The sequence below is a fragment of the Anopheles ziemanni genome, chromosome X, assembly GCF_943734765.1.
Source record: "Anopheles ziemanni chromosome X, idAnoZiCoDA_A2_x.2, whole genome shotgun sequence".
NCBI classification, from domain to species: Eukaryota; Metazoa; Arthropoda; class Insecta; order Diptera; family Culicidae; genus Anopheles; species Anopheles ziemanni.
Window position 1 is genome coordinate 7,704,795 of NC_080707.1, and position 14,350 is coordinate 7,719,144.

Consider the following 14,350-nt stretch of genomic DNA (forward strand, 5'->3'; position numbering starts at 1 on the left):
CCTCGAAATCACCAAGCGAGATTTTTCAAATTAAACCAAGGCGATTTGTTCGGAATGAGCCCACCTGGGTAGTAATCACCTTGGTTAAAAATGTAAAATATGAAGTTTGACAGTTAATTGTAACCGCCAGTGATCGTGAGCTAACCGTAAAGCGATGTCATGGCGTTCTGATAGTTTTGATGCTCAAACTTTGCCAGCTCCGAATGCTGTTGAGTGATTGTTCTAGTGGCCTCGTAGTCGTTTGTGATCGTGTAATTATTTCCCATAGTTTGTAAAGCAGATCACGAAAAGAATAATAGCTACACAATGGCAGAAACGCAACATACAAACCAGACCAATGACGATTGGCGTCGCGTTGTTTTAGAATGGGTAAAAACAGAGCTACAGCAACGTTGTGATCACATTGAAATCTTCTGTTCGTTTGCTCATGTAACTGGATTCCTTTATCCTTCGCAGGTGAAATGTTCTAACCTTCACAGCACAGGCGATACAGTTCGACTGGGTTCGGTTTTCGAAGCCTTCAGAAAGAAGATCGTTGAAACGAATCAGCTTCGGGAGACTAATATCATCGAGTTTCTACGCGTCAACTTCCCACATTTCGAGCTCAAACTCAACGAATTCAACGAGATTCCGGATTGTGACAACGTTTATGTTTTTTCTCTGATGCTGTACTTCTCGTGTGTCCGCTTGCCGATTGAATACTTCCACAACGTTTGCAAAACTTTCAGCGACGCCTACCAACGCAGTGTGAAAATGTTTCTGGACTCTTTTCTGGTCGATTTCAACCATAAAATACAAATCGATCGATGCTTCCTGAATACAGCATTCTCCAACGCCACCAACTCGACGCGTAACAAACTTGAGCAGCATTCGGAATCAAAAATAGCGAGTTCTAGTGGTGCCCAAATCTTCAGCAGCACTCCTGCGAATAAGTTAGAGAATAAAATACCGTCCCCACAGACACCTAAAAACATCTCACTAGAATGGAAGCTGAAGAATCTAACAAATCTTCTGGATTCTGCCCGGTCAGAAAATGGGACTCTTGAAAAGCAAAACGAACAGCTCGTGCAGAGAATCCAGAAGCTGAACGAAGATAAACAAAGATTATTGATGAAGATAAAAATAATGCAGCTTACGGAACAACAGTGCGAAACGCATAGCTGCTCGAACGAGCGAGTGGATGCCAATGATCGTCAACATGAACTATGCCGTAAAAAGCTAGAGAAAAATAATGAATTAATCGAATTGCTCCAGGATGAAATAAACAAGGCAAAGGAAAACGCCTGTATGGAATTGGAACAACTTTCGGCGGTGAAAACAAACAACATGCAGCTGAAGCGAGACATCCAGTGTCTTGAAAGCACGATAGCATCGTTGAATAAGGAGCTGTCTAGGCAGGGTGAAATCAACGAAAGTCAGGCGGAGGTGATCAACGACTTGCGCCGGTTCATTCGCGAATCCCGGTTGGCTTGTTCGGAACGCTTAGCTGAACCATTGGAAAGTTCATTTGAATATTTCGATAACTTCAGCGAACGCTCTTTATTGGATGAAAACCGCTGCTTAGAACCGGAAAATCTTGCCTCCACAGTAGTAGAGGTCAAGCTGAGGGAGCAGGAGATAGAGAACGAAAAACTAATGAAACAGATTGAAAAACACATGATGGAGATAAAACAGCACAAAGAGAATACAAATCTCGTGATCGCTGACAACAAATCAAAGCTACTCGAGCTGCAGCGGGACAAAGCGGAAATTAATGTTAAGCTTGCAGAACTGCAGAAAACGTTTTCGGAAACTGTCGAGAGCAAGAAACAACTGGGGGAATTTTTAGAAAAGCTGCAAGTAGATCACAAGAGCGTCCAAACTGAGCTGAATACTAAGGTTTCAGAGCTGCAGAAATCGTTGGTGGAATCTATCGAGAGCAAGAAGCAACTGGAGCAAATTCTAGAAAAGATGCAGGCAGATCACACGCGTTTGCAAACGGAGATGAATGCTAATGTCGCAGGACTGCAGAAATCGTTGGTTGAAAAGGATGAAACCGTCAAACAGGTGGAAAAGAAACTGGAAGATTACAAATGCGTGCAAAAGGAAATGAATACTAATGTTGCAGAACTGCAGAAATCGTTGGCGGAAACGGTTGAGAGCAAAATACAGCTGGAAAAAGCTTTGGAGAAGCAGGAGGCAGTTCGTAAGCGCGTCCAAACAGAGATGGACGCTAAGGTTGCAGAACTGCAGAAAACGTTGGCGGACACGGTTGAGAGCAAGAAGCTGCTAGAAAAAGCTCTGGATGATCAGCAACAAAGTCATGAGCTCGTGCAAACGGAGTTGAATGCTAATGTTGCAGAGCTGCAGAAATCGTTGGCGGAAACAGTTGAGGGCAAGAAGCTGCTGGAACAAGCTCTTTATGATCAGCAACAAAGTCATGAGCTCGTGCAAACGGAGTTGAATGCTAATGTTGCAGAACTGCAGAAATCGTTGGCGGAAACAGTTGAGGGCAAGAAGCTGCTGGAACAAGCTCTGGATGATCAGCAACAAAACCATGAGCGCGTGCAAACGGAGATGAATACTAAAGCTGCAGAACTTCAGCGCGTCCAAACCGAGATGGATGCTAAGGTTGCCGAACTGCAGAAAACATTGGCGGAAACGGTTGAGGGCAAGAAGCTGCTAGAACAAGCTCTGGAGAAGCAGCAGGAAGTTCGTAAGCGCGTCCAAACCGAGATGGACGCTAAGGTTGCAGAACTGCAGATAACGTTGGCGGAAACGGTTGAGAGCAAAAAACAGCTGGAACAAGCTCTGGACATCCAACAACAAGATCACAAGCGCGTTCAAGCTGAGTTGGATACTAAGGTTTCAGAGCTGCAGAAATCGTTGTTGGAATCTATCGAGAGCAAGAAGCAACTGAAACAAGCTCTGGATGATCAGCAACAAAATCACGAGCGCGTGCAAACGGAGCTGAATGCTAATGTTGCAGGACTGCAGAAATCGTTGGCGGAAAAGGATGAAACCGTCAAACAGGTGGAAAAGAAACTGGAAGATTACAAATGCGTGCAAACGGAGATGAATACTAAAGCTGCAGAACTTCAGAAATCGTTGGCGAAAACGGTTGAGAGCAAGAAACAGCTGGAACAAGCTCTGGAGAAGCAGGAGGAAGTTCGTAAGCGCGTTCAAACCGAGATGGACGCTAAGGTTGCAGAACTGCAGAAATCGTTGGCGGACACGGTTGAGAGCAAGAAGCTGCTAGAAAAAGCTCTGGATGATCAGCAACAAAGTCATGAGCTCGTGCAAACGGAGTTGAATGCTAATGTTGCAGAGCTGCAGAAATCGTTGGCGGAAACAGTTGAGGGCAAGAAGCTGCTGGAACAAGCTCTTTATGATCAGCAACAAAACCATGAGCGCGTGCAAACGGAGATGAATACTAAAGCTGCAGAACTTCAGAAATCGTTGGCGGAAACGGTTGAGAGCAAAATACAGCTGGAAAAAGCTTTGGAGAAGCAGGAGGAAGTTCGTAAGTGCGTCCAAACTGAGATGGATGCTAAGGTTGCAGAACTACAGATAACGTTGGCGGAAACGGTTGAGGGCAAGAAGCTGCTAGAACAAGCTCTGGATGATCAGCAACAAAATCACGAGCGCGTGCAAACGGAGTTGAATGCTAATGTTGCAGAACTGCAAAAATCGTTGGTTGAAAAGGATGAAAACATCAAACAGGTGGAAAAGAAACTGGAAGATTACAAATGCGTGCAAACGGAGATGAATACTAAAGTTGCAGAACTTCAGAAATCGTTGGCGGAAACGGTTGAGACCAAGAAACAGCTGGAACAAGCTTTGGACAACCAGCAACAAGATCACAAGCGCGTCCAAACTGAGCTGAATACTAAGGTTTCAGAGCTGCAGAAATCGTTGGCGGAATCTATCGAGAGCAAGAAGCAACTGGAGCAAATTCTAGAAAAGATGCAAGCAGATCACAAGCGTGTGCAAACGGAGCTGAATGCTAATGTTGCAGGACTGCAGAAATCGTTGGCGGAAAAGGATGAAACCGTCAAACAGGTGGAAAAGAAACTGGAAGATTACAAATGCGTGCAAACGGAAATGAATACTAAAGCTGCAGAACTTCAGAAATCGTTGGCGGAAACGGTTGAGAGCAAGAAACAGCTGGAACAAGCTCTGGAGAAGCAGGAGGAAGTTCGTAAGCGCGTCCAAACCGAGATGGACGCTAAGGTTGCAGAACTGCAGAAAACGTTGGCGGAAACGGTTGAGAGCAAGAAGCTGCTAGAAAAAGCTCTGGATGATCAGCAACAAAGTCATGAGCTCGTGCAAACGGAGTTGAATGCTAAGGTAGCAGAACTGCAGAAAACGTTGGCGGAAACAGTTGAGAGCAAAATACAGCTGGAACAAGCTCTGGACAACCAACAACAAGATCACAAGCGCGTCCAAGCTGAGTTGAATTCTAAGGTTTCAGAGCTGCAGAAATCATTGTTGGAATCTATCGAGAGCAAGAAGCAACTGGAACAAGTTCTGGATGATCAACAACAAAATCACGAGCGCGTGCAAACGGACTTGAATGCTAATGTTGCAGAACTGCAGAAATCGTTGGTGGAAAAGGATGAAACCATCAAACAGGTGGAAAAGAAACTGGAAGATTACAAATGCGTGCAAACGGAGTTGAATACTAAAGTTGCAGAACTGCAGAAATCGTTGGCGGAAACGGTTGTGAGCAAGAAACAGTTAGAGCAAGCTCTGGAGAAACAACAAGAAGCTGGCCAGTGCGACCAAGACAAGATGCTGAAGTGCTTGGAGGATGCGGAAGCTGCGAAGCAGCAGTTAACGGACACACTTGAACATCAATATGGTATCGTTAGCAGCCTTACTGCTCAGTTGCAAAACCTGTATAAAGAACACGGTGAAGTGTGCAACAAGCGCGACGAGCTGTACGAAAAATCGGAAGAACTTTCCACCCAGCTTGAAATGATGAAGAACAAGGCGGACAATTCAGAGTCGCAGTGCGTCAAACTGCTGAAGCAAGTTTCGGCACAGAATGAAGCGATAGTGTCGCTCAACGAGGACCTTAAAAAGAAGGGCGCCATTGAGCAGGAAAAGGACGCGCAGCTGCGGCAGCTCCATCAAACACTCGAGGAGAAGCAGCAGAAATCGTGCAAGGACTGTGAAATTCTTGCCGGCAAGCTATACCTGGCTCGAACGCAGTTGGAGGAGAGTCGCGTAGCTCGGGAGAAGGAAGTGTCCGCCGCGCTGGAGAAGCTGGACAATGTGAGGAAGAGTTACGAGGAGAAGATCCGCGAAGCGCGAATCGTAGTCGAGGACAAGATGGAACGAATGAAAGAGCACATGGTAAGTGGTCAGATTTTTTTCTTTCTACCAGCATACCCCGCCTCCTCACAAGCAATCGTCTTTAAAGGTCACAGTAATGGTTTGCAAAGGACATCGTTTAACTGCATGGTCAATATAGGTGGTTTTGAATTGGTTCTTTTTTTTTGCACGTTGGGTATACATGACTTGTACATTCGCCATACGATATAGAAGTCATCCAATCATTTCGTTTACGCACATTTGCAAGCATGGGTAGTACGATACGAACATGTCTACTTACCCGGCACCAAACACCTCTTTCTTTATTCCAGCCGTCGGGCCGAGACGGTGCTCTAGCCACCGTTCGGAAATGGATGAGCCCGCTAGCGATGCTTGTCATCTCGATCTACGCCATTACCAGCCACTTTAAGCTGGAAGTTAAAAGCAATTGTCCCTCCTTTTAGTAGTGTCAGAAACGATTCTACGAACCGCTAGCAAAGTCTTTCCGATGCGCGAAGGCTGACAGGCCAATGATCGATAGCACAAAGAGCAGGAACCGTACGGACCGTAATAAACTTAGTTCTTCAGACTGTAAATTGCTTTTATTACAGCTAGAAGTAATAAACTAAAACTTCAGCTGTCGCCAATCAACTCTAGAAAAAAAAAAAGAAATAACTTCAAACTGTTAGGTTACTTTTCATCTATCAGGGTTTTTGTTTCTAAATTGTAAAGTATTTTTATCTACGAATTGATATTTATGTTATTTGTACAGTTCAAATAAAATCTTGTTATTTTTCTTTTTGTTTTGTTGACAAATTTTAACGCAATAACGTAATTGATTTTAACATCCTTCCTTGATTTGTGCTAGGGGTGGCATATTTTTTAAGATTTTGTTGTTAAGTGTCGATGCAAACAAGAACTCGATGTTGTATGTTGTTGGCTTTATTTTATTATCACGCGTACAGAACCCTGTACAGTACAGAAGCCACGGTACAGAATTGTTTCTTATTCCTTATTCTTTGTCGTAAAGACCGTTGGCTCCCCAAATGAAAGCTGTTCTTCCTTGCAGAATCGTTCTCAGACAATTGCAATGCAGTGTAGCGTAAGTTGATGACAATAATTGTTACATTTTTGTCGGCAACGCAGTGTACTGTAAGTTGAACCAAACGCGTAGTAGGGTTTTTTTACGAGACCGCTTGTTCAATCCGTTGTTGTAGGGAGAGTATCTCTACATTTGATTTGACTCAACTTTTGTTAAACTAGAGTAGTCTGGTCAATTTGTTATGATATATTTTTATATTAAACATGCATGTTTTGAATGACCGTATTTGCTTGCAGAAGAATATCCACAAGGAGAAATTAGTGAGGCTGGAACGTGAACGACAGGAGCTGCTCGTTTCGCTGGAGCAAAGCTACAAGCAGCGGGTAAGTAGTGGCACCGAAACATACTTCTTCCCGTGGAACCATGTTCATTGGGCGGTGTTTTTCTGTATCCAGATGGAAAACCTGGAATTCCGTTGCGCAACGCTGCAGAAGCAGGTGGCGGAGATGAACGAACGTGACCTGCAGAACCGGAAGGAAAATCAGCTGCTCCAGACGAAGCTGAAAACGATGGAGGAGACTCGGAGCGAGCGGAAGTCCCAGCTGTTGCCACCGCCGACCAACGTCAGGCTGCGTAAGTGTCTCAAATCTGACGATATTTGACGAGCGCAGTTTTATATTTTGGTCCGGTTTGCTTTTTGTGCGTCACCACAGGATGTAATCTCAAGATGGAGGATGAGGAGGGTGAGTTGTTCAACAACATGTACCTGGCGGATCTGCAAAACGGCCGTTGCACTTCGCCGACGTCGAGCGACGGCGGGTTTGGTGGGATGAACCGCAGATCGGAGCTGATGCGTCGCAACTCGATGCGGCTGCCGCACCTGCGCACGACCTACACCGCACTCGAGCCCGAATTCGATCTGCCTGCGGACGATACTCGCGTAAGTGGAAGAGACTGGCAAACTTTACTTACTGATACTGATGCTACTACTGCTACTTGCGCAGGAAAACGTTTCATCCGCGTTCGACGACAGCTCCACCGGGCTGATCACGCGCCGCAAGGTCACCGGCATCACCTCGTACAAGCGGCCCGGGCCGCCGACACCGAGCAAAAAGGCTGGCCGGCTTTCACTGGGCGGCGTGCTGCCCGGTGCAAACCTCGAGATCCAGTACAAGGAGGCCCTGCAGGATGCGAACGTGAATGCTGGTGCGGCGGAAGATGCAAGCGGCTCGCGGGGGGCCCTAGCCTCCAGCGATCAAGGCCGTACTGGGCGCACCAAGACGCCCGGCAAGTTTAAGCAGATGCTCAGCTCATCGAGTTTGCTTAGCAACTTCCAGCGAGACGAGGTAAATAAGAAAACTTTTTTCCCGTACTACATCTAGTAACAGTCACGATCCGATCCGCGGCACACTTGCACACACGCACACCGCGGCTGCACACTTGAGAGAACATTTGCATTCAGTAGCCTGAAGCACAGCAAAGTCCATCGTTCATGAACCGCCCCGAGTCCGTCGGTTTCTCCGGTGGACGGTCCATCCTAGAAACCAATCCGGTGGTCTCATCTCTTTCTGTTCAACCGTAAACCGCCGCCGCAACTGATCCGAACTTCAAAAATTGACGAATCGATACCTTTCCCGACCTCGACGATGCGATACAGAGCCACGAACCCCACGGGATATGCAACTACCAAGTATTTTATAAACGTTTGGTGGAGAGAGAGAGAGAGAGAAATCACATCAATAAGCAGCTCTTTGTCTACAGTTTACATTAAAAAATGGACAAAATATCCTCAACGATAGGAAAAAAACAAGTACGCACGATAATGAAATGAAGTAAATTTTATTGAAATATTACATCATTTTAGTACTTTAAAAAAATGATTCCTACGGTCAGTTAGGTCTTACGGTAATTCGCCGATTTTTTTTTATATTGGCATGTTTTGCTGCAGCTCCGTTTGAGCCTTAACATTGTTAGAATCGATCCTGCGTTTAAGAGTTGTCGATATTTCTTCGACTAGTAATATTTTAGAGACAAACAGTGAAAATAGAACAGCTACTTTTGCATTCCCTTCCCGCTGATTGTAAGCCACCATATGGCCTTCTTTGGGAATTCAGATTCTCCAACACATTTTATATTTATTGTAACGTGCACTAGCTAGCTTCAAATAAGTTACAACATCTATGATGTTTACGATGTTGCGATTGTTCAAATGCAATAATGTTTAGCTTTTCTAAGGTTTTCTTAACTATTTGGCGTAAGTTTAAGAGGTATTCTGGCCCAGGAAACGGAATAACTACACCGTTTTTCTTTTTCGAGCCGTGGCAGGTACCAGGCTACCAAATTAATTTGTAACCTCTGTCCATTAGTGAACAGAACACAAGAAGATCCACATCAACCGCGTTCGGTGAAAACGAAGTGTCTCACAACATTTTGTTTTTTGCATAACAAGTCATTAAAATTTGTCTAATTTTTTAACGCAAACGTTAGTGATCTCCCAAATGAACAGCTGGCAACAAACTGTGATTGGTGTTAGTAAAGGATCAGAAGCTGATGAGGTAAAATTGAGGACCCTGAACAGTGGTCCTACACTTTTTCCTTTTTGCCAATTTGAACGATTTGCTTTTGGTGAATACCAACTTTAACCACGCACCTAGAATAAACTCAGGCCCCCGAACAGGTGCGGTCCGTTTGCGGATACGTTATCGTGAACGGGCTTCTTTTACCACGGTATCCGGTTCACTTTCGTTCTCTTTCTCTCTCTTTCTTTCCGCTACTATTATAGCATTTTTCTCCCATTTTCGAATAACAAAGGGCCCTATAAATGACGAAGTGCCTGTCGCTTTCCACACGATCCGGCGCGGTGAAGCGATACGCCATTCAAAAAGAGTATCTGTACGGCAGCAGCAGCGCTCGGTCTGTTGTCGACCTGAACCGTGCCCGTGGCTTTGTAACCGCCGACGAAGACGCAAAGTCAGGTGTGGTGGGTCGTATTTTCGGTGCCGTGTCAGCTTCGGTGCGATCAGCGCAATCGGCTGCTGGATCTGCGGCACAGGATAGAAAGTTTTCCGCTGCGCAACCAGCCTCCACTGCCCAGGTGGCAGTGGAGGCAAACCCCAACCGACAGTGCACTGGCCCGACAAATCACCCTTGACACGACGCTACCACGATGACGGTGTTGCCACCAGGTTCAGCACTACGCAGCACTCCATCGTCGAGTGTCCTGGCTCGGCGGAGGAGGACGAGGAGGAGAAGGAGGAGTTCTCGTTCATCTCCCCCACGCCGGACGACGGCTGTACGACTACGATGACGACCAACAGAACGCACCATGACACAGGGACGACGACTTTTCTGAGTACACTATCGGGATGTTCGCTTCCTGGTACCGAAGTGTTGCTTTTTTAATATGTGTATATGTCAAGTGTTGCGAGTTGTGTGTTGCGTGTGGCGGATATTATGTTTTGTTTAAGTTAAGGATATTGTTTCAAAACCTGTAGGAATCGCCGTTAGCATTAGGATTACTATGAAAACGATAATTACCCTTACTATTTGTTCGATATTATTTGTTCTGAGATACACTTGTTCAAAGCAAAGCTGTAATATAGGGAAAGTTGTTGTACTCATGTGAAATTGATGCGCGTCAAGTTTTTGTACCCCGCCATAGTGTCATTTCGTCCATTTTTTTTTTAAAGTAGGTTGCTCTCGGAAGTAGCACCGAATAGTTTTTTATAATTTTTACTATAGCCTTTTCCGGCATGCCGGAAACAGAGTGCGAAAGCAAGAGTAAAACAGAGTATTTTCAGTAGCAATATAAAAACGGAAAATAAAGTAAGCGTTACGCGATCACATACTTCGTAGTTAATTTCCTTACCCAACCCCCTCCTTTTCGTCGATAATCATAGCCGGGTAGCTTTAGTGTAAATAGTAGTCAATTGTCGAAAATCAGCATAAGCGATAAAATGCTACCACCTGCATGAGAAAACCTTAACTGAAAAAAAGCTCCCCCAACAACCATTGGCAACAGCAACATCATACCGTTTCGATTTTCATAATTTTCAGAACACCTCACCGGGGCGACGGGTCAGCTGGTTTAGCAAGAGTAAAAAACCCTAGAGTGGCAGAGGCTGGGGGCAGGGGGGGCTGACGTGAGAGTCCCTTCCCCCCACGCTCGTCGTTTCGGCAAACTCTACCGCGTTCGGCAATGGTGCAATCCTCCACCGGAATCAAAACCCCCTTTCCCTTTTTCTTGATATAGCTAGAAAGAAGAACACACCGGTGTTTGCTTAAGTTTCATTTATTAACTTTAGTCAAAGTCGCCTAAAATAAGAGTAATAATAAGAAAAAAAAGTATTATCCAAATGAGAAATTCTTTCAACGGTTAAAAAGAATACACGCACACGCGTTGTGCGCCGTTCCGGAAAAGCGAAGGAAACTCACGGAATTGTCAACCGTGCGTTAGTTTAAAATACTTTTAAAATTGTAATTTATAATTATTATTTCATAATTCATTCCACTCCTCCTTCCATAAACATTTATATTTTCTTAATGCATTTCATGCATGCCTGACGGAGAGGAAAAATGATACAGTGAATTTCAACAGCTTTCCTACCTTAAACGAAACCGGTACACAACGATGACGGATTAAAACGATGGTGTTTCAAACTATACATTGCATTGTTTTTTGTTGTTGTTTTTTTTATTCTATTTATTTGGGGCCATTTCCTTTTCCTAGTTTTTTGTTTCCCGTTCCCGCTTCGTAAGTTTTGGGCTAGGCGTGCCCCGCGCTCGGGTTTGTGGTAGAGGTCTGCACGATTAAGCGAGAGTAAGTGTAAAATCGAGATTTAAAGTCTGTTCTCAACGAAACCGCGAAAACGTAACAACGACCCACCTACATTTTCGAGGTGTGCCAATACCGGTGCCCCTAGCGTGTTTGCTTTGGGAGCACGTGCTTTAACTTACGATCTAGTTATTTAAAAAAAAAAAACAAAAAAAAACATACAAATAAACAAACGAAGGTCAAAGGAACAGATTTAGCAAAAAAAAAAACGATACAAACAAAATGCTTAGGAATGCCTGAATCACTGCCGTAATGCCGTCCACTGTCGTATGCACAAGGGGGAAAAAGGGGATCAGAAAGTGCAGCTGGTGCAGCACACTGACTTGCATACGCCGGTAGGAAATGCATTCGAAAATCTTAACCGATGCAATTCAAAGCATGGGTGCTCGGATCACAATCCGATCCACGCATCTGGTTTCTCTAATTGCCGATTTCGAGATAAATACTAGGGGCCTAACAAACCCCCAAGAAACCGCGACTTCTCTCCACGGAGAATGGAGCCACCCAAAATAAAGAAGATAAAAACATGCGAAAAGAAAACATTTGCGCAAACATGCGCTTTCTCTGCGAAAAGCCTAGTGAGTTTCAACTACCCGATTAGTTAATCGTGACTTGCGTCGACACCGTTTTCGTCCTCCGAAGCTTGCGCTGTCCGCGTGTTTACACACAGCAGTTCTTTAATTTGAAAATAAATTCATTTTCCCGAACACCTGCGTCGCACCAGCGATCCTTCACACGTACAGTGTTTGCCTTCCTTATTTGTCCTTAACAACCGTGCGGGTTGCTACAGATCTAATCTTCGCTAGCTTTTACAATGTAACGCATATATCTATATGTGGGGTTAAAGTATCGATTCCAAATCCAAGCGGTCCGTAGCAGTGGGCTGGGGCAAGTTGGTTGGACCCAATTTTGTTTGCCTCCCCCATCCGACCCTTGATTTTCCAGGTCTGGTTTTTTTTTTGGGGGATTTTCTTTGCTCACTACGCCACACGTACACACAAGGGAAGGACCGTTCCCCCTTTGCAACTACATTACCCTATTTTCCTACGCTCTTTTCATTATGGTCTCGTTTAGTTCATATATCAACATAAGTATTGATTTTCTGCAATTGTTGCAGTCATCTCATGTGTACGCCTTTTCCAGTTCGGTATACATACTCTCAGCAACTCGTCGGAACTTCTACTGCCAAACAATGATCTACTGAAGTCTTCTATTTCCTAAGCTTTATGTGTGTACCATTATCATATTGCCAGTATATATATATTCATGTATATATGTATATATTCATATATGTGTTTGTATATATAATCCACTATTGAGTTCCACGATAACCGAAATGTCCTAAAGAAGTATGATAGTTTTTGCTAGTACTGATACACACACTCACACACACATACGCACGTACAAAGTGCTTTTCATATGTTCGCTTTTCCAAGCTCCAAGCTTTTTCTCCGTTTCATTTTGTTGCAATTGCATGATTTTCCGACCAACTTTAATTTTTTTTTCTCCTCTCCTTGTATTGTGTAAATAGCGCAAACTTTGCAATTTACCATTAAACTAACGCACATCGATAACACTCCTAGAAAGGATGCTAGGCTTACAGATATGACCGATGTAAGTAGATATTTGCGAATATCAGATAATATTTCGTTACTTTCATAATAGAGTTAACCGAGGGGATGCTATGCACTACGGTTGATAAAAACTTATCGTACTTCGAATGCGTTTGCAGTGGCTAGTGTGAGTGTGTGTGTGTGTGAATGTATGTATGTGTATGTGAATGCGGGGGTGCGGGGTGTGAGTGTATCTAACAAACTAAATTCGTCCCCGTCCTACGGTTATTCGGTTTAGCGCTGCACAGCATCGGTTTCAACCGTTCGGTGTTGTTTTATTACACTGTGGTTTGCTTTTCGCTTCGCTTTAAAACTGCACCCAGTTGGCATTCGCTTTGCTGGGAGTTGCAGTCTGTGCGGCCGGCTCACTGTTGGCATTGTGCAGCCTGCGGGAAGAAAAATGATAAGAGAAGGGGTGCATTTAGGAGAAGCCTGCTCGAGCAGTGTTTGGGGGGCGTAACATCTTAGCCATAGGTTGTATGGTGATTGTGCTGCGGCTTACCCTGCGGAAGTAAACTCGCCCCATTCCGTTTGTCCACCGGCCGCCGACGCCACCGCCGCCGCCGCCGCTGGTTGGTGTGCGGGTGAGCCCGCCTGTGGGAGGCTAATCTTGTTACCACCCGGTGGAGGAGGTAGTAATCCCCCGGCACCCGTTTTCTTACTGCTGAGCCGCGACGATGCCTCCGAGCCGTCCTTTTTCTGTGGTAGGAAAGAGGGAACACAATTAAAACGTCGTTGATTTGTTATATACGCAGAACCGTACCGTGATTTTCATGTTGATTTTGATGGTCTCCCCTTCCTTGAACCCGAGATCCAACTGTTGCTTCGGCTCCACCTTCTCCTTCTCGATCTTTTCCTCGTTCTTCACCCACTTGAAGTGGTCCTGCAAGGCGACATTCATGTCGAACGAGTCCGACCGATCGCCAAACCCGAGCCCGATGGACGCCGTGCGCCCATTGTCGTCCTGTATCCGCAGCACAAAGTAGCGCGAGCTGTCCGACACCGCCTCGATGGCAACACCCGGATAGCTCTCGATTGGGCAGTTGGCGAACAGTGTGCCGGAAGTTTTGTCCTCCAGTTTCACGCACAGCGACTTGCCCTTCGCCACCATCCGCAGGCGCCCGGTCCAGATCGGCTCGGCCAGGTTCCAGTCGGCGGCCCGGTAGCTACGGTTGCTCTGCCGTGGTGGGATTTTGTACACAAACACCTCCTGCTTCACCAGCACCACGCTTTCGTACTCCATTTCCGCCATTGCCCCTTCGGATGGAAGGGTTTGTCACTTGCAACGCAGGGTTTAACTAACTTCGCCTGCTGAGACGGTGGGGGAAGGGGGAAGGAGGGCGGTCAAGCTACCGGAAGTAGTAGATTATCGTCGGGGACAACAGATGACCCAGACGCTTTGGGTCGAGTGCGCTGTGCGAAGGGTTTTTACGAAACGGGTAGGTGCAGCGAAAAAGGGAGAGAAAGAGAAAGAGAGAGAGAGAGAGAGACTGGGAGGATGGAACCAGCGAGATTACACTCGAGATTTGGAGCCCGCTGGAAAGTTGCTATTTTGCGTCCCCA

General features: G+C 45.5%; 2 protein-coding genes across 2 annotated transcripts; one reads left to right on the forward strand and one right to left on the reverse strand.

Annotated features, from left to right (window-relative positions):
- The first annotated feature begins 306 nt into the window (after positions 1-306).
- On the forward strand, positions 307-10,487 carry LOC131290683 (adventurous-gliding motility protein Z-like). Its single transcript, XM_058319846.1, has 8 exons — positions 307-369; positions 457-3,627; positions 3,703-5,340; positions 6,637-6,723; positions 6,796-6,973; positions 7,054-7,280; positions 7,345-7,686; positions 10,397-10,487. Exons 1-8 carry the CDS (start codon positions 307-309, stop codon positions 10,448-10,450), a joined length of 5,760 nt encoding a protein of 1,919 aa, XP_058175829.1. The 3' UTR covers positions 10,451-10,487.
- A 1,657-nt stretch (positions 10,488-12,144) lies between these two features.
- LOC131290717 (NECAP-like protein CG9132) lies at positions 12,145-14,039 on the reverse strand. The gene is made up of 3 exons (XM_058319884.1): positions 13,551-14,039; positions 13,290-13,486; positions 12,145-13,173 (listed from the first exon to the last, which is right to left on the reverse strand). The coding sequence occupies exons 1-3, from the start codon at positions 14,037-14,039 to the stop codon at positions 13,095-13,097; spliced, it is 765 nt and encodes a 254-aa protein (XP_058175867.1). The 3' UTR covers positions 12,145-13,094.
- Between the last annotated feature and the right edge of the window lie 311 nt (positions 14,040-14,350).